Here is a 19,754-nt window from a genome sequence, read left to right as displayed (position 1 = left end):
TTAACAGAAGCAAAAAAAAGGTACAAAGTTCAAGAAGATCTACAATGTGGAAGCTACTCCTCCACATCGAAAGGAGCCAGTCGAGGTGGTTCAGGCATCTGACGATCTGACGACCTGGCCTCGGATAAGTGGAAGAAAAAGGATGGATGGATGAATTGTCATCCACTCTTAAAGTTGGACATACTTAATTTAAAATCTTTATTGTGGAAAATACTTCTAAACCCCCCTACAGAAAACATAAATTAATAATTAAACAACATAACACTTACTTGAGACCTTACTTTTTTGTTAGAGGAGCAAACATATTCATTATGAGTGTCATGTTTTCATTTGCTTCGCAATCAAAGTTTCTGAGATGTTATTCGCACATTCCAACCGTAGCGGTGTGTTTATAAATAGATTGGCCTGTTTAGTTGACAACCTCGTCACGCGCTGGAGGCTCGAGGTTTCAAACCGACACCTTGTTTTTCTTAACAGTTGTTGGACTGGCAGCCTGAGATAACAAGACTGGGCATCACAGATGGAAGATGACCCAGTGTGGAGCAGTTTGTTTTAATCCTGAGTCGCTATTCAAAAACAAGTCTTTCAACACTTCCTTTAAAATAAAATAAAAAATCTGAATCTGTCTGTTTGTATTCTCTCGCCTGCCTCCAAAGCTTCATGACAATGGTTGTAACCTCCTCAATCATTGTGGTTCCTGTGTAGTGTTTGCTGTGGAGTCTATTGTGAAAAAATGGGAAATAATAACACTTAATAGTCTGTCAGATGTGCCCGTCTGCTGTAAAGGAAACAAAAATAAATGTAACGAGATTTGAATATCTAACATTTGATGCTGACGCAGAGAGGATAGATCAAAGGGAAGAGAGACGTGCCATAGGGGGGCAATCATAAACACATTTTCTCATTTTAATAAGTGAGGGAAATTGTTTCTAAACTGGCGCATACCATCACTCCCATGCGCTCGGAGTGTGAGAGGCAGGAGAGCAGTGAATTAAATCAAAACATAGCTAATGAGGGTTGGGTTTAAAATAGATAGGTATAAGGAATTGATGACAAGCGGTATTATTATTTTGGATGTAACATACATGAAATTTAAACATGTTGAAGAAATAAAAAAACAATTAAATACACAGTTTAAGTACACACACACACACACACACACACACACACACACATAAATATATATTTAGAAAAACCCAAATTTAGGCTTATTTTATGGTTTTGGTGATAAGTAATATTGTTATATTAAATGTTAACATTAAAGGTAAGTTTATCAGTATATTTGAATATTATTTATCTTTGCTGGTCAATTTGATGGATTTTGAGGGTTTAAAAAAAAAAAAAAAAGAAAAAAAAATATATATATATACATACATACATACATACATACATACATACATATATATACATATATATATATACATATATATATATATACAGTGGGGCAAAAAAGTATTTAGTCAGCCACCGATTGTGCAAGTTCCCCCACTTAAAATGATGACAGAGGTCAGTAATTTGCACCAGAGGTACACTTCAACTGTGAGAGACAGAATGTGAAAAAAAAATCCATGAATTCACATGGTAGGATTTGTAAAGAATTTATTCGTAAATCAGGGTGGAAAATAAGTATTTGGTCACCTCAAACAAGGAAAATCTCTGGCTCTCACAGACCTGTAACGTCTTCTGTAAGAAGCTTTTCTGTCCCCCACTCGTTACCTGTATGGATGGCACCTGTTTGAACTCATCATCTGTATAAAAGACACCTGTCCACAGCCTCAAACAGTCAGACTCCAAACTCTGCCATGGCCAAGACCAAAGAGCTTTCGAAGGACACCAGGAAAAGTATTGTAGACCTGCACCAGACTGGGAAGAGTGAATCTACAATAGGCAAGCAGCTTGGTGTGAAAAAATCAACTGTGGGAGCAATCATCAGAAAATGGAAGACATACAAGACCACTGATAATCTCCCACGATCTGGGGCTCCACGCAAGATCTCATCCCGTGGGGTCAAAATGATCATGAGAACGGTGAGCAAAGATCCCAGAACCACACGGGGGGACCTGGTGAATGACCTGCAGAGAGCTGGGACCAAAGTAACAAAGGTCACCATCAGTAACACACTACAACGGCAGGGAATCAAATCCCGCAGTGCCAGACGTGTTCCGCTGCTGAAGCCAGTGCATGTCCAGGCCCGTCTGAAGTTTGCCAGAGAGCACATGGATGATACAGCAGAGGATTGGGAGAATGTCATGTGGTCAGATGAAACCAAAGTAGAACTTTTTGGTATAAACTCAACTCGTCGTGTTTGGAGGAAGAAGAATACTGAGTTGCATCCCAAGAACACCATACCTACTGTGAAGCATGGGGGTGGAAACATCATGCTATGGGGCTGTTTTTCTGCCAAGGGGACAGGACGACTGATCCGTGTTAAGGACAGAATGAATGGGGCCATGTATCGTGAGATTTTGAGCCAAAACCTCCTTCCATCAGTGAGAACTTTGAAGATGAAACGAGGCTGGGTCTTCCAACATGACAATGATCCAAAACACACCGCCCGGGCAACAAAGGAGTGGCTCCGTAAGAAGCATTTGAAAGTCCTGGAGTGGCCTAGCCAGTCTCCAGACCTCAACCCCATAGAAAATCTGTGGCGGGAGTTGAAAGTCCATGTTGCTCGGCGACAGCCCCAAAACATCACTGCTCTCGAGAAGATCTGCATGGAGGAATGGGCCAAAATACCAGCTACTGTGTGTGCAAACCTGGTAAAGACCTATAGTAAACGTTTGACCTCTGTTATTGCCAACAAAGGTTATGTTACAAAGTATTGAGTTATATTTTTGTTATTGACCAAATACTTATTTTCCACCCTGATTTACGAATAAATTCTTTACAAATCCTACCATGTGGATTCATGGATTTTTTTTTCACATTCTGTCTCTCACAGTTGAAGTGTACCTCTGGTGCAAATTACTGACCTCTGTCATCATTTTAAGTGGGGGAACTTGCACAATCGGTGGCTGACTAAATACTTTTTTGCCCCACTGTGCGCATATATATATATATATATATATATATATATATATATATATATATATATATATATATATATATATATATATATATATATATATATATATATGTATGTTGTGGACAACAATCATATTGCATTCCTGTTTTACCCAAACAAACCACCACTGAAAATACGTGTATTCGTTGGAATACACCTATTTTCTAAAGGTGAATTGTTGCATCACTGGATTAAAACTAGCTGCACAACATATTTATAAAATAAAATTATAATAAATATTTGCACTCACTGAATGCAGACACTGTAAAAAATACTATAACAGCATCTACCCAAAAAGCTAAAATATTATCAGTTCAGAATCATAAGCAAAGAAAATGATTTGCAATACTGCTTAAGGGTCTGACAGCATTTGAATGAAATGATTCATAACACTGTAAATTGGGAGGATTTTTAATTATAGTTCACAAAAATACTACACAGTTGCTCCAATTACAAAATATTACGTGAACATCTTTAGACAGAATATGATCTCTATACATTAGTTATTCCATCTTTGTTACAACATATACAAGTAATGGGAAAAAGCTTACTCTTAGTGACTTTTAAAAACAAGCCAACAAAAAGCTGAAGCGCAGTGACCCTGTTTCTATAGCCGGAGAGTATTCCAGCTTGTCTTGTTCAAGTATATAGTGTTCATTAAAAAAAAGAAAAAGAATAAATAAAATAAACACAGCACTAAAATAAGAGAGATATTGCACCATTTGATGGCATGTACCAAAAATGTAATATCATGGCAAATATCTTAATCATGCTTACAAGCACATTTGTAAATACACACGTATGAATGCCAAAATATGCACAAACAAAATAAAAACTAAACTGTGTTTCAAATACTTTTCATGCTTTGAGATATATAAATCTTATCACATATATGACTCGTCCTTTGATCCTGAGGTGTTAAGTGCAATGTGCAGTATTTATGTTTCTATAAAAGAGGACTGAGAGGAGATTTACAACATTCAGGTGTTTTTATTGGCTGAAAGATGGTGTCTGATTGAAACGAGATGACGGTCAGATCATACTGTTCTTCTTCAGTACCTCCAAGTACTGTTGCGTTGCTCTGCTAACTGGGTCCAACTCCCTTCTGGGAGATCCCACAGGTGACATACGGGCGGAGGCAACATCCAGCTCTGCTGTGGCTGAGGACCAAAGACAGATCACAGTTACATCTACATGCAGGTTCTGGTTCATAAGAGACAATGCCACTGTGCTTTTGTCATCTCTCTAGTTTCACAGCGCTCACCATTGTTTAATTCCTTTGTTATGCTTCTATCCAACTCACTCTGCATCTGAAAAAAGAGAAAGCTGTAGTTAGAAAATAAATATGGTCTTAACATTAAGTATTAAGACATTTTAAGAAGCAGCAGACACATGAATAACATTTTGCACAATGATTCAATATTACAAACATTAAATAGTGGAAAAACACTGCAAGAAAGTCAGTACACGTAAATGAAACACAGCAGAACATGCCAACCATGCAAGCTGCACCTTCAGCCGCAGTCACACAGCTGATCCTCTAACACATAGGTGTCAAACTCTGGCCCGCGGGCCAAATTTGGCCCGCAGCCTAATTACATTTGGCCCGCAAAGCCATACCAAATTACTATTAGAGCTGGCCTACTGGTATTATACAGCTAATATATATATCGTTTAGTATTAAGCTTTGCTTGTTCCATATTCAGTTTTTCAGCAAAACCTGTTTGAGTCCATAAGAAAAGATTCATTCCTATATCTAGATCTTCAATAAATATTAATGTTAGCCCGCGACTTTGTTCTAGTTTTGAATTTTGGCCCACTGTGTATTTGAGTTTGACACCCCTGCTCTAACATCTCAAAGCTGTTGGAGAGCAAACATTTTCCCCATGGTGGCCACTAACTGTTGTCTGTGCCTGTGTGACTGGTGCTTTAAGTGCAGTGCTGTGTAATAATATTGATATCAATGATACAAAGAGTGAATTATAAATTTAAACAACTCATTTTTGTTAATTAAATGAAGCTTTTTGGCTACTTTTTTGTAGCCAAAAAGCCAAAAGCACATAAAACCTTTAAGGACTCGTATCCATACTTCGTATAAATTAAAAAAAAAAAAAAAAAGACTGATGTAGCTTTTGTGACGCCAACCACTGGATTCTCAACATGATTGTTTCTGTTGACATCCTTTTTGCAAAAAACGAATGTGATGAGGAGGGAGGGAACTGAGAAATGGCACGCTATCGCCATCTTGTAGCCTTTAGATAGAATTTAAGGCACTTCTTAATTGGCTTAATTTTTCTGACCCAGAAGCTACATCTTTGTTTTATACTGACCAGGGTTGGATATATGCTGGTAATATTTATGCCTGTCCTACCTCCTCAGAATGCAAATACAATTGTTAGTGTGTTGTTGTGTCAGACAACAAATTGGTACATCTTATAGTGACTGATTATTCATTTGATCATGATCTTTATGATTCTTTGTATCTTAATCGGCTGTTTCTGTCCTTTATCACATGCTTGGAATAAGGTGCTGTATGATAAATACAGATCATTTGGGTTTCAAAGCAAAATATACTCATATAATATTATACGAGTATGAAACAAAGAGCCACATTATCTCTAATCTACTAAACAAATAAAGAGCAAAGAGAAAGTCCACTGAAAGCAAAGACGTTTAAGATGTCTGCTGGCATACTGACTTACTACAGTCACAGCTCACAGGTAAAATTAAACGATTTCTATGATTTTTTTTTTTTTTGTAATTTTTTTCTTCACATTTTTGAAACCCCAACACATTTTTATATTTAAGCATTTACCCTGGTAATATTTTTTGTTTTATTATTTTAATGCTATAAAAAATACTTACATTTGACATAACATATTTTATATTAAGGTATTTATAAATACCTTAATTTTCCTTTACCTTTCCAAATAACCCATAACTGGGTAAGGGACAGAGACATTCATGGAGAAATCTCAGTGGATTTGATTTTTTTTTTTTAATCAATTTTCCCTGTGCTGATCCCAAACATTAATGTTTGCTAGGAAAAAGAACCATAGTAATCCCATAAGCAAGATAGAGGAAAACAGTAGCCAACTGGACTGAGCTAAACACATCTACACACCTTATTATGAGTCTGGTTGAAGAGAGGAGAGGTGAGAGACAGACTTTTGAGCTAGAAGCTAAAACAGTGAGAAATAAAAGAAGATTAGATGTAAAGTACTTTAATAGTAGCTAGAGACAGAAATTGTGCAAGAGGAGGAAAAGAACAGAAAAGAGGAGAAAAGAAAAAAAATAAAATAGCTTTAGATCTATAGGAATGTTTTCTCTCAATCTAAAATACTTGAGATAAAACACCTAAACAGCCAGAGATGTTCTCTGCAGTTATGACAACATAACAACACACTAACATGGGAAAAAGCAACATTTCTGAATGCCGGTAGTTACAAAATAACACCATGGATGCCATGACTATGAAAATGAATTGGCTCAATATAGATAACTAGTCTACAGAAAAAAAACAATTCCCTGCAATCGTCATGAGTGAGTGAGCGCGCACATTAATGATTAATGCAGACCTTGGCTAAGTAGTCCTCCACCCTGCTGTTCTGTCCCTCAGCCACAGGGTTGAGGAGAGAGAATCCCAGACCAAGATTCCTGTTGAGGGGCCCAAGTGAGGCTCCATAGTTGGCTGGTGAAGCCAAAGAGCTAAAGTCAAGCGATGGCGCTCCAAGGCTGCCATTTGTGATCAGTGACCTGCTGCGCTCATTGAGCAACTTGGAATTGGCTTCTGCAAGCCGACTGTTGGCCCTGCGGATGGAAAACAACAAATTCAAACTCCCTGCATGATCACACCAGCTGACTGCATCTACTGATTTTATGACATATTCAGCTTTAGACACAAGCACTGATTTTGAAAGTATCACATGGAACATCTGGTAAGATTTTCTGACCTCTCTAATTTAGCAGCCAGAGACTTGCGTAGGTGCAGTTCTTCTGTATATAGTTGGCGGAATCTCTCAAGCTCTGTGCGTGTGGACTCGCGTTGGTTAACGCTCTCCTGCTGGGAAGTGCGGGCCCGGCCCAATTCCCCCTCCAGCTCCCGGATTCGCTGCTCCAGCTGAGAGCGCAGGCTAGCTTCATTGGCAGCTTTAATCTGGTCGAGAGCTTCCTGTGATGCAGCCTGGGACTGGAACAAAAACATAAACAAATATTATAAATCAGATCTCTAGGCCATGTATTTTTACTTTTTTAAATTAAATATTGGATTAAATAATATATATTAAATAATAACTATATCATTCTTTATTTGCATAGAGTTTCACTTTTTATGGAAACTGGATACAATGGACAGGCATATAGTAATCACAGAAACCATGTACATATGTCATTCACACACCAGCTACATTATCATTATCACTCATTCTAATTGTATTATGCTCATTTTTAAAATGTATTTATTTTAAGTTTTTGTATTTGTGTTCCCGTTGTGCATGCTGTAGCTTGGTACCTGGAGGAACAGGTTAACCTGCTCCAGCTTCTGTTGTACTTCTTGCCGAGCCCTTTCCTCTGCATCGCGCCGGTACTGCTCCACGTGGCTCTGCTCAACCTGAGCAGTCTCCATTCGGCGTCTTAGGTCCAGTACCTCTTCCTCCAACTGCCTCTTACTCCTCTCAAGCAAATCATTACTGTGGCTCATGCTCTTCAAGGAAGACACCTGATCCTTGAGCTCCTCGTTCACCTTCTCTAGCTGTCTGCGAAGAGATGCTTCCTTCTCCAACTGCACCTGCAAATCGTCCACCTGAGGATAAAGGAGGCCAATGTTTGACAGCTGATGTATAAAGCTACATGTAGGAGACTGACACTAGAGCCATAGCACGTTCTGTAAGATATTGGGTAATACTGGAAAGGTTTAAATCTGCTGTGTCAGATGGACAAACCCTGTCTTTCATTCGCCCCAAGTGCCCCTCAGTGTGTCTGCCCAGATCCATCCGCATGCTGCTCATAGGAGAGCCAAACTCAGCACCACCAGCGTCTTGATCGCGCACTCTCTTTTTTGCAGTCTTCAATAAGGTTCGCAGCCTTAAATCCATAAACACAAAGTCAATTTCACATAGAGAAATAAAGACAAAGCATTTATCAAAACAAACCAATCCAATGATCTGACCTAAAACTGAAAATGACTGCAAACATCAATTAAAGCATAAACTTCATTAGTAAGTCATTTAAGTTGTGATTTTCTTTTTTTAAAATCAGGCCAGTTATCATACAACAAAGTTAAGGTAACTGTATCCCACAAAAAACAGATGTTTAATACAAACTCAAATACAAATCATAAATCATCAGTTAAAGAGAAAGTCTTGTTATAAACATACATTTTGTCTGGGAATTAAAAAAAAGCACATCCTTACTCCGAATACAGACACTGGTGCACCACAGTCACAAAAGCAAGGAAAGGCTGCAATCTACTGGATCCTAGGTGTACCTAAACAGCACAATAAGGCACTGCCAAAGGTAAGGAGGGCACGAGGAGAAAGTTAGGGGTCACCTGTACATTTCTTTTTGAAGCTCCGTGTTTCTTTTTATCTCCTGATCCAGACGAGTATCAACAGCTTTCTTCTGCTCTGCTATTTTCTTGGCTTTCTTCTTTTCGATCTCCATCTGCAACACAAACAACAGCCAGATAACTCACGAGTCCTAGATCTCAGTTTTCATAACATTAGGCTGTGTACAGAGGTGTAAGCTTGCTGGCCTGGCTGTTCAGTTCTCCTTTTTCCTTTTCAAGTTCTGCCAATCGAACTCCCAACTTAGAGCGACCCTTTAGCTCCTCCTCCCACAAGGCCCGAGAGTCCTGGGCTGTGTGAGAGAGCAAGCTCTGCTTCTGGACCTGAAGAAATAAAAAAGACAAAAAAATATATATCTATTAAACAGGAAATCTGTAGATGGGAGCTCCTGTACGTACGTACGTATATAAAGATTTTAAAAGAGGACTAGAGTAAGAAATTGAAAACAACTGTTTTAATAGTGAGGAAACAGAATATGCCACCAACCTCTCTATTCAGTTGGTCTTCCAAGGTCATCTTACTGCTTTGGAGGTTCGTAACCATGTCCTCCAAGTGACTTCGAACCTACAGAAATGAAAAAAAGCTTCTTAAATGGACACTAATGATGGATTTTGGTTTTCTGGTGACACTGTTACACTTTTCTTCATCATTTTGGAAAGGAGAAAACTAAAGGAAGTAACATGCACCATGCAACCCAAGAATACACAGAGTGGAAAACCCCACACACCGAGTAAAGTGAGAACATTTTGCATTAGCATTTGTTTTTCAGACAACAAGAAAAACTCAACAAAACCAAATATATTTCTTCTCTATTTGCTTATTTTTGGATTCCTGGTGTAGCAGGAATCCTCATTAAGCACCAAAAAACTTCATCCAAATACAATCTGATTTCATTACTTATATTATTTTGGAAAGTATAAAATGTGATCCCACACAAGAAAAGCTAAGTCTACATCCACAATACCAACCCCTCCTCCAGGTGAGCAGCCAGATAGCTGGAAAAAGATTGCAAACCTTAAAATACAATAATGATCCACTGCAAAAACTAGTAGATATGGCAAATTATGAACACCCTGTGTGTGTCAGGACTTTGACTACTCACCGCGGCAGCTTCCTGAGCTCCTTTCTGCAGTGCATCAATTTTGTTGGACTGTTGCTTCGCAGCAGCTTCTAGTCTGGCATTCTCAATCTCCAGCCTGACATGACATAAAAGATATGGCTGAAGATGCTTCTATCAGACAGAATTAAATTATAATATATATTTATTTATGTGTGATAAGGTTGGCTTGTTCTATAATACCAACTATGTTATATTTAATGTTTGCATGTGTGATATCTACTGAAAACTCAAATGTATATCTGGATAAGATGTGTTGGTAAGTACCTCTGCACAGCATCCTCCAGCTGTTTGATCGTGGTGTCAGAAGCAGCTGAGGTAGACAGCGCCTCCTGGAGTTTCTGAGCAGCAGTTGAGAGTTCCTTTTCCCTTTCTTCCAAACTGCTCTTCAGGCTGTTAATACGTCTCTCTGCCTGTACATACTCATCCTCACTTTCCTCCAGCTGCATGACAGAAACCGCATCCACATCATCAGCATCACCACACCATTGCCCTATACCCTAAAAATATAGATAATAAACCATCTAATTTAAGTCAAAGTTGAGTTGGCCTCATTTCCCACTAATACCTTTCCTTTGAGTCTGTCCAGGTCTTTGAGCAGCCGAGTCTTCTCTTCCTCCAGGTCATTGCGATAGCGCGTGTTGACCTCCAGAGAGGCTTCGCTCATTGACAACTTTTTGAGTGAGTCGGCGAGTTCCTGCTGCAGCTGCCTCAGACTAGTCTGTGCACGCAGAATTCAGAGAAAGGGAGGTTTTGAAGAGATGCTTTAATTGATATGTGGAAGAAAGGCTAAAAGTGGTTCTGGAGAAGGAGTAAGGTCTTTCTTATTCTCAATCTTACCTCTCTTTCATTCTTGTCTTCCTCCAACTTGTAGACCTGATCGTGGAGATCCACCGCCTTACTGGCGAGCTCCTTATTTCTGTCCTCCAGTAACTGTACCCTCTCTTCACAGTCAGAGCGCAGCTTGGACAAAATGTCACTGAAGCGCTCTTGGGCATCTGTCACAGCACGCTCCTTTGCAGCACCTTTGTTTTGGGCCTCTTCTAGCTGTTGTCTTAGTAACATGGCTTCGCTCTGCGTTTGAACTAGCCGCTCTTGTGTAGCCTCTTGACGTGCTTTGTTACAGCTGACCTCCTCCCTGTGAGTCTGCAGAGCCTTTTCTAGCTCCTTGACACGAGCGACTGCCTGGTCCTTTTCCCGCTGTAGCACTTCCAGCAGTACGCCCTTCTCCGTCAGCTGCATGGTGGTACGATGAACTTCATTTTCCATGCTGTTTGATTGGGACTCTGCCTTGGCCAACTTCTGGGACAGGCTACTGACTTCCTCACGCTGACTGGCTGATTCACCTTTAGGAATAAATGCAAGAGACAAATTCAAAATACCATGTGAGTGAATCCTCTTACTGGTGTAGATTAATTGAAACAGCTGTCTCTAAATAAAACCTGACATATTCATATTCTGCTATTGCAAATGGGTGTGCCATAAGAGTGGTTCACATGGTTCTAGGAACAGAATGAGTCTGACAGAAAGCATAAAATACTTGCCTAGTTGACTAAATGTGTGTTTTTTAAAAAAAATCTAATTTATAAAATTCTGTTGCTTGGTGATATTGATGGTCTAACTAACCAGTGAATCTGTCTTTGAGACGCTGAAGTTCCTCTTTCTCCCGGAGCAGAGCCTTCTCAGTTTCTGACTTAGATGCGAGACAAAGCTCGGCATCCTTTACAGCTGCAGCCAGACGAGCACGACTCAATTCAACCTCCTCCTCCAGTTTTTCGCGAATCTGACGTTCGTTTTCCAGACGGGACGTTGTTATTGCCATTTCAGATTTAAGGGTTGTAACCTGGTTTTTGCAGTTGAACACAACTTGGGCCATGGTTTCATTGTTAAGCTGGGATTCCCGTCGTACCTCTTCAAGCTCTTCTTTCAGTATCTCCCTCGCCTCTATAAGATGGCTCTCGTTCAGACTGCTTTGAGTCTGCAAACGCTCAAAGTCTGTCCTCAGGAGGGTGAGCTGCTCCTGTAAGGAAGCGGTCTGCTGCAGTAACTCTCGCTCCCTGTCACTGGCTTCAGTGAGCTGAGATAAGACCTGTGGACGTCAGGATTTCCAAATGTATTAAACATTGAAATTTTTTTAAATCCTTAAGACATTTAAACTAAATTTTCAAAACCTAAAGGCAACAAAAAAAGGTTCTAAAATGATGATTACTTCACTGCTTTTGATCATGTTTCTTTTGTTTTCCTCCTCTATCTCTTGGTTCTTCCTCAGATGGCTGCTCAGAAGATTCTCCTGAAGGGTGCGTGCACTGCGCTCCTGAGCCAGCAGTCTCTGCGTCTCATTGTGGGCCTGTTCAAGCTAGACAGGTGACGTGTCAGACAATAAATAAATACACCAATAATGTAAAATACTGAAAGTCATTATTACATCAACATTAATTTAAAAAAAAAAAAATGTTATTAATTAGTATTAAAAATAATACCATGCCAATTACATAATCATTTGAAAATAAAAGTAGATCTGAAACAAAACTAAAACAAAAGAAATACTAAGAACTACCGCTCACAATTTACCGCCTAAATAAATAATAATATGGTGCAATATGTCATGTTTTGTTTTTTAATTAGATATTTAATACTAATTTTAAAACCTTGTAAGGACAAATTCATGTTTGCTATATCCTGATATGTCAAACCTGAAACAGTGTACTTTTTTTTTCACATGATTGAATTATGGCTTAAACAGTTAATACAATGACAACGGTAGTAAATACAATACAATAATTATAATGAGATAAAAAACACATTTTCACAGTTTTACTTTCACAAAAAAAAAAAAAAGGAATTTAAGAAATGTACCTGTTTCATGTTGTTAACGAGTCTTTTAATCTCTAGCTCAAGGTTCATGTGCACCTTCTGCATTTCCTGAATTTCTTTCTGATGTTCCTCATCCATCCTCCTCATCTTATCGGCAGCAGTACTGTACTTCATGGTGGTGTGGCGGTGATTCTCCTGTTCTTGTTTCAGCTGAAATCTGCACAATGTGTCAGTCATAAAGTTCAAGTCAGCATTATCAAAATAAACAGTAAGAACATTAAAAAGATCGACAAAGCTGTTCATGTTGTTCTATGGTCAAGACTACCTGCTGAAGTTCACCCTTAGCATGTAGTATACAATCTGATCCTGACTTTGAACCCCGCCTGCCTTGTGTGCCTTATACAATTCAATTGTGGTACAATATTGCCTCAACACCAGTTTTTGTTTTGTTTTTGTTTTGTTATTGTGCTTGTTTGTTTTTTTTACTTTACATTGGACGTTTATGAAAGTTTATTAAAATGCTTCTTTACATGCCAATGAAGGTGATTTATATTTTTCTGTAGGTGATTATCTGGATGGAAAAAGGTGTGTATGTGGGGGGGTTTGTTTCCCTGTCAGCAACCCCATGAGCTGAGATGGCACTGACTAGGACTGGGTATCCTTACTGATTTCTAGAATCGATTCGATTCTGATTCACAAGGTCCCGATTCAGTCCACAATTCGATTCAACTTTGCCTCAGACAGTCTTATCAGAAGTCATTTAAATAAATAAATTAATTAAAAAAACAACTGCGGCTGACAGCGCTGTAAACAACAGTAGACTGGTGGGTAAAAAGCAAGCGAATAATGCAGAAAACAAAAATTTGAGATGGTAAACTGTTCTTAAATTACACAGAGAGAGAAAGAGCTGTGCCAAAACAGCAAAAGTAAGAGGGAACTGATGACGATGTTTACGTGAAGCGAAATGTGAAGCGTAGTTTTGCTTCTTTTGCTGCTGGTTCAGTGAATTTTAGTTGGAGAGCGACAAAACCTGCAGCATCAGAATCTGTCAGATGTCGGCGTCCAGCACCGACGGCATGTCTGTGTACGGGGCGTCCCGTCAGGTGAGAAAGCTGACATCTCACTGGTTTTGATGCGTTGGGTGCGCGCTTTGTATCTTTTTGCAGATTCTGTTTTCCTGCTCTCATTTACTGTTTCAGCTGTTTGGTGGTTGTTGACATAGTTTTGTGAGGTTTAACCTGAGAGTCTGAGTGTCGGGGAAAATACATTTATATTTAAAAAAGATTCAGATTTAATGAATTGATATCGCATTATTTAAGCTAAAATCGATTTTAAATCAGAAAATCGATTATCAAAACCCACCCCTAGCACTGACCAATTAATTGAGTCTAAATTTATTCTGAAAAGCTAAAAGGGGCAAAACAGTAGATAGGAAGCTGTAAAGCAATGGCTACATAAAATAAAATAAAATAAATGGACTTATTTATTACTTGAGATTTGTAACTTCAGTCTGTAATTCCAACTGCACCCGCTCCATGGCAGACTTGGCATCTTTAATGCCCTCCAAAGAGCTCTTCAAGTCTCGTCTCTCAGTTTCCAGCAGGACCACTTTATCAGTCAAGTACTTATGCCGATCCTTTCCCTTCTTGATGGAGCGCTCATATTCATGGAAAATGTTCTGCAGCTTCACTACACATGTTGAGTCTGTGACACACAGCAGATGGAGGCTGGATGGGAGTTTCATTATGTTCACGGCACACAGAAGGTCTTGCTTTCAAAGGTAGGTTACATATAAACAACTTGTGTCACAAACTCCTAAAAAGCAAGACTTATTAGTTAACTTATGTGTGGAAAAAGGTGAATCGGTACCCAAAGTTGCTGAGTCCAGTTTCTTAATGAGGAGGGAGGCGTGACTGTAGCCTGTAGCGGGTGAATCAGCATCATCTGTGGCTGTGTCTGAGGACTGAGTGAGTTCATCAAAATCTTCTGCCATTCCCAACTCTTCACGGTCCTGAATATCAAAACAATAAGTAACATTAACATTACTCATTTTCTGTTCACTGTGTTCAAACTTTCATTTCAAGGTATGAACTGGTGTCTTACCTTATCGTTCTTTGGTCCACTGGCTGCCAAACTGAGCGAAGCAACGCAAAGAAGAAGAAAATCATGTCATTCAGAAAAATAATGTGGATGTTCCTTAATTCTGAGACAAGTTATTGGAAGTGTATTTGGTATAATGCAGTATACGATCCAGTAATAGGAAGGTAGCAGTTAGTTTAAAGAGTGAAAAGAATAAAGAACAAATGCATGCTAATCATCAGCAAGATCCAACATTGTAAAGCTTTGCTCAGACTTAAGGCAAAATGTTTGTCACCTGGGTTTTTTTTTTATTCAAGCAAATTTTACCACTTCAGTGATACAAAATTATCTGGGTTTATTTCTAACAAATCATTAATGCTCAAACATGATCTTATAACGTGCCTAAAAAAATAACGTGCCTCTCCTTTTTATTTTTAGGTTTCTTGTATAAAATGTACAAATATACAAGGTTTATTATATTAAGTAGTGCAAGTTTTACAAAAACTATCCAAAGAATCTTCAGTTTCTGCACCTAGACTGAATATTTGACATATCACACCTATTCAATACTTTCCTCTGGCTATATACAGATTTGTGCTCCGTGTATAATTTATTTTGCGTTCAGTCTGAACATACCTTACGGGTTAGTGACAGAGAGGTAGAACTGATACATATGAGGGCATACTGTATATATACCTTCCTTCATCATCCGACACTTCACTTAAAGTGCCATCGTCAAACACACAGAGAGGATCTCCATTAATATGTGTGTTGGTCTGAGGGGCTCTGCTGCCCCGGGCCCCTCGGACCAACTCTGACTGTAAAGTCTCCACTACAGCTTGCTTCTCTTGTTTGTTGCTAATGCAGGTTAGCTGGACTGGGAGATGCAATTGCACTGGAGCCCTGTTGGTGCTACAGAGAGCAATAAATCTGATAATCAGCGACATGTGGCTTTTTAAATGCAACAATGTATCAATTTTTAATGGAAAAGAAAAGAAAAAAAACCTTTGAGACATCACAAAACAAAAACAACTTAAAACTGGACTCTCTCTGCTAAAAGAAAAAAAAAAAAAAATCAAAAGCCCAACATCTGATTAGAGGATTGTGCACGTATTGCTTTGAAATAAAGGGAGCAATCGTTAACATCTACTGACGATAACTGTGAATCTACAAAGCAAAACTGCACATACCTCATGGCGGCCTCGGGCTGCTGCTCCTGGTCAAGTGCTTCAGCTTGATTTGACATGCATCCTAAGCTGGTCTCAGGTTTCCCCATACCAGTTTCCTCCAATGCTATTCCACTAGTAACCTGGGAAGTACTTGATTTTTGTACCTCAACCTCGATTTCTGTTCTCCCTTCTCCAATCTGAGGGAAAAAGAAAATATTTGATAGCTGGCCTTTAGACATTTACTCTAACTGTAACAGGTTTGGTCCAGCCTTTTAAGATGCATTTTGGAGTTGGTACTTGTTCACTTTGTCATACATAATTTAGTGCCACCCTTCCCTTTGGAGACCTAACACCTTTAATGTAATTATAAGGACATATTTTCCATGCACTGCAATGCTTGGAAACTAAAATGAGAAAATGTCATCAACTTTAAATAAAGAGTTAAAGTTCGTATCAGTTTCCACAGAAAAACAGCAAATAACTCAAAAGGCTGACCAAAATACAATCCTCATACCTCTTAATAAAGACAAGCACAAAGAAAAACTGAAGCATTGCATGCATAAAAAGACAATAAACAACAACACATTTATATCATCACTATGGTGATTCTTTTTAGAGCCAAGAAGGCCTCTATTTATTCAAACCTCATACAAAACCTAAAAACAGAGAATTCATACAACACCGATGTAACAATACATGCAAAACTCATGCAAAGCAGAAAGCTAGACATGACAAAAGAAAACACAAGACTGCCCTTTGTGTAATGTCAAAGTGCAATCAAGAAGGACAATCGACAAAATGGTACCAGATGGGTGGGTGTACTGAAAATGAATTTCTTCAATTCTACCTTTTTTAAGGTGTGTTAAAGACACAAATATTCATTGAGAAACATGCAACCTCACTTCTACTTGAAATGAGATCTACAGACAACATATATGACATGGAAAATCTTACAGCCCCCCCAAACACATACGCACACACACCTACGATGAACGGCAACTTTGAGCCCTTGGAAACAGGTGAGTAAAAGAAGGAAATGAAGTATATGAATGACATGAGAAAAAGAGAAAGCGAGGCAGACAAAAGGAACTACGGATGGAGCGGCCATCCTCTACCTCTTTCTGAAGTTGGGCTTTTTCTTTCTCCATATCGAGGAAGACAACCTTCAGCATCCCTACCTCAAGTTTAAACTTTTCCACGTCCTCTTCCAACTCTTCACCAGAAACACCGGGAACAGGTGCTGAACATCTGAAGGGAGGCTGACTTATACCAAATTCATTGAGATCGTCTTCTGAACTTGCAGTATTCTCCTCAGTTTGACGTAAATCAGCACGGCTTGTGACGGTGCCATCACAAGCTGGTTGCTCCTTCATCCTGTCCTCGCATAAGGAGTTTACATTCGATTCAGCTGCAGAGTCCTCTGGTCCAGACTCTCTCTGCTCAGCTATGGTGATAAGGGGAGTGCTTCTTGCTCTCGCAGTAGGACGCTCAATGACTTCCCCATCTTCTTCATCACTTGAATCTTCTTCTGCAGAGGTGGAGCCAGCTGTGGCCTGTTCTTCTCTGATGTCATGTCTTGATTTAAACAGTTCTCCAAACTTTTCTTTTAATTCACCAGCGACACTCTTGAAGGTGGACTTTACCTCTCTTTTCTCCACCTCTACCCAGAGCTTCTCATAACGTTTTTCCCATGGCACGCCACCGCTTTCTCCAGCACTGCACTGATCTCTAAACTCGTTATCCTTTTTTCTATTGTCAGATTTATTTAGATCTAACTCACTTCTATCTACTGCATCATCTTTCTCCTTTGATGGCATGAGTGGACATAAAACAAAGAACAGACAAGACAAAAATGCAAAAACCGAGACTTGATAAAATATTCGAGAAAATATTCAGGCAACAGTGCATTCTCATTCTTCTTCCTATATTTTCATCATAGAAAATACTCATGTTTACAGGATTATTAAATAACATACTTGATATCTTGACTGACCTTTTTCTTTTTAGACTCTAAAACTGAAATAAGTGATTTCTGGCATGGTAAACATGCCAGTAGTAAACACAGTAAAGCTGTCAGGAAACCATATGCAGTCAAATAGAATCAGCAGCTCAAATCAGGATGTCAGACATAATAATGTGTGTGCCACCTGCAAGCTTGAAAGAGGCAGTGGTCTTTCTTTAGAGTATAGGATAAATTCCATTTTTGGGGTTGTGTCATTTTATTTGTCCATGATAATTCCAGTATGTTTTTATGTGATATAAAAATGTCATTTTGCATATCATTGCAATAGCATCATACATTTATGTTCCCTAGTGTAGCTATAGAGAAACAGCTGCATGTGGGAGACACTTCAACAACCTCTGAAAAAACATAGCACTTATACTTTTTTAAACTGCTGCTGCTAAATGTAGAAACAACTTGTTTTTCAGCATGAGGCAAAAACGCACCACAGATACCAGCAGCTGATGGAGTGTAAACAAAGACTCCAGCAAGTACTGATGGAGAACTCAGTAGATACACTCCATGTGGCAAGAGGCAAATTGATTGAAATGCCAGATGTGGTTACATGGAGGAAATTGAGGGCTTTAAGCAGCTGCTTAAAAAATTTGACCCAAAATGTGACAATACTGAGCAGCTCCTGATGAGGTACAAGGTAATACAAGTTTTTTTGTACTTTTACCCAACATGTCCAGGGAAAACACTACCTAGACTACTTTTGTACATTACATTTATGCTGTGTCACTGGATATGATACTGTGTCACTATAACGCTGTTGCGGCTGGCAACTTCATTCAACAGATCCACAGTGTTATCCACAGTTAAAAAATAAATAAAAAATAAAATAAAATAAAACAAAAAGAATGGAAAATGCTCTTTATTGACTTACACTTATAAATGCTGCAAACATCAATAAAACATTAATTTTGGTTTAAAAAATATTTAGATTTTTCTTGAAATATCATGATGTAATTTTGAGGTTAATTTGAGGCCAGCCCAATGGTGTTAACATATTTATTTTGTCTACCAGAATTACAAATGATCTAATGATGAAGCAATGTCATAAATATGTGTGAACAAATTTACCAGAACATATCATTTTGCGCCGTTTATTCCTTTGATTAGGAATGCCTTGGTACGTTTTATTTTCCATGTCTGAAACAAAAATAATCAATCATTAGTAGGGATGGCCATTTTACCACTATTTCTCACCTTTTGTTGCTGCTCTTCAAATTCTGTGATGATTTCACTGTCTTTCTCCATCAGTGAGGGGTCAGCAGACCCTAATAAAGAAACAGAGACATCAGACAAAGCAAAGGCCACAAGTTCATAAAAAGGTAACGCTAAAAAGACCAAAGAACCTTACTTGGTTTAACCGTTGTTTGAGGCTCAGCCATATTTTGTAGTGGATTGTCATTTTCAGCTGTTTCGCGAGATGTTATGTTTTCGGTTTCCCAATCAGATTCTGAATTAGAACGAATAAAAGAGGAAAACCGCCAAGAATAGGTTAGGAATATATCTTTTTTAATCATTATTATTCATGTGAATAATAAAGATGACAATAATAATCATCATAATAATAACAACAACAACAAGTCAATGTTTAAGAAAGAACATCAAAGTTCTTGCTATGCGTTACCTTCTTCACTCTCTAGTTTCTGAGGGACCGTCTTCCGCGTACGAGGTTGGGGCTTAGGAACAGCTTGAGAGGGTGTTCTGGGCAGTCTCTCGTCTGGGCTGATGCCCTTCTGATGCGTCAGTGCTGCTGTGGCAACATCATCTTTGTCCTGGTCCTTATCAGATGAACTGGAGCACTCTGGAATTTTCTCAACTACAGGGGACGCAACCCCGTGACCACACTGGGCTCCCATACTGGCAGTACTGGCTGAATCCCAGTCCGATGCATCTGTCAAATTAATGCAGGAAGCTTTATATCAGTTCAACCAAA

The 19,754-nt window shown here is 38.9% G+C and overlaps 1 protein-coding gene across 13 annotated transcripts in view; it reads right to left on the bottom strand.

The window, feature by feature from the left end:
• Positions 1-3,459: 3,459 nt before the first annotated feature.
• Positions 3,460-19,754, bottom strand: part of ankrd26 (ankyrin repeat domain containing 26) — a 29,669-nt gene continuing 13,374 nt past the window's right edge. For 8 of the 13 annotated variants that reach the window (XM_024799251.2, XM_076886043.1, XM_076886034.1 and 5 more), the window contains 26 exons: positions 19,446-19,712; positions 19,173-19,271; positions 19,019-19,089; positions 16,986-17,612; positions 15,829-16,004; positions 15,335-15,550; positions 14,663-14,693; positions 14,429-14,570; positions 14,050-14,263; positions 12,602-12,776; positions 11,955-12,101; positions 11,372-11,834; positions 10,586-11,091; positions 10,314-10,466; positions 10,013-10,188; positions 9,731-9,824; positions 9,597-9,623; positions 9,115-9,192; positions 8,817-8,951; positions 8,613-8,725; positions 8,005-8,146; positions 7,575-7,865; positions 7,018-7,253; positions 6,643-6,874; positions 4,329-4,374; positions 3,460-4,224 (listed from right to left, as the gene is read on the bottom strand). In XM_024799251.2, the coding sequence (XP_024655019.2) occupies positions 4,097-4,224; positions 4,329-4,374; positions 6,643-6,874; positions 7,018-7,253; positions 7,575-7,865; positions 8,005-8,146; positions 8,613-8,725; positions 8,817-8,951; positions 9,115-9,192; positions 9,597-9,623; positions 9,731-9,824; positions 10,013-10,188; positions 10,314-10,466; positions 10,586-11,091; positions 11,372-11,834; positions 11,955-12,101; positions 12,602-12,776; positions 14,050-14,263; positions 14,429-14,570; positions 14,663-14,693; positions 15,335-15,550; positions 15,829-16,004; positions 16,986-17,612; positions 19,019-19,089; positions 19,173-19,271; positions 19,446-19,712 (4,985 nt within the window). In that variant the 3' untranslated portion in view covers positions 3,460-4,096. Of the gene's footprint in view, positions 4,225-4,328; positions 4,375-6,188; positions 6,247-6,642; positions 6,875-7,017; positions 7,254-7,574; positions 7,866-8,004; positions 8,147-8,612; positions 8,726-8,816; positions 8,952-9,114; positions 9,193-9,596; positions 9,624-9,730; positions 9,825-10,012; positions 10,189-10,313; positions 10,467-10,585; positions 11,092-11,371; positions 11,835-11,954; positions 12,102-12,601; positions 12,777-14,049; positions 14,264-14,428; positions 14,571-14,662; positions 14,694-15,334; positions 15,551-15,828; positions 16,005-16,985; positions 17,613-19,018; positions 19,090-19,172; positions 19,272-19,445; positions 19,713-19,754 lie in introns of all 13 variants that reach the window. The other 5 variants (XR_013099367.1, XM_076886035.1, XM_076886037.1 and 2 more) reach the window with 5 other exon arrangements.

Source organism: Maylandia zebra, linkage group LG7 (assembly GCF_041146795.1).
Source record: "Maylandia zebra isolate NMK-2024a linkage group LG7, Mzebra_GT3a, whole genome shotgun sequence".
Taxonomy (NCBI): Eukaryota; Metazoa; Chordata; class Actinopteri; order Cichliformes; family Cichlidae; genus Maylandia; species Maylandia zebra.
The sequence above is the reverse complement of the archived record's forward strand: the minus strand, read 5'-3'. Positions and strand labels throughout refer to the sequence as shown.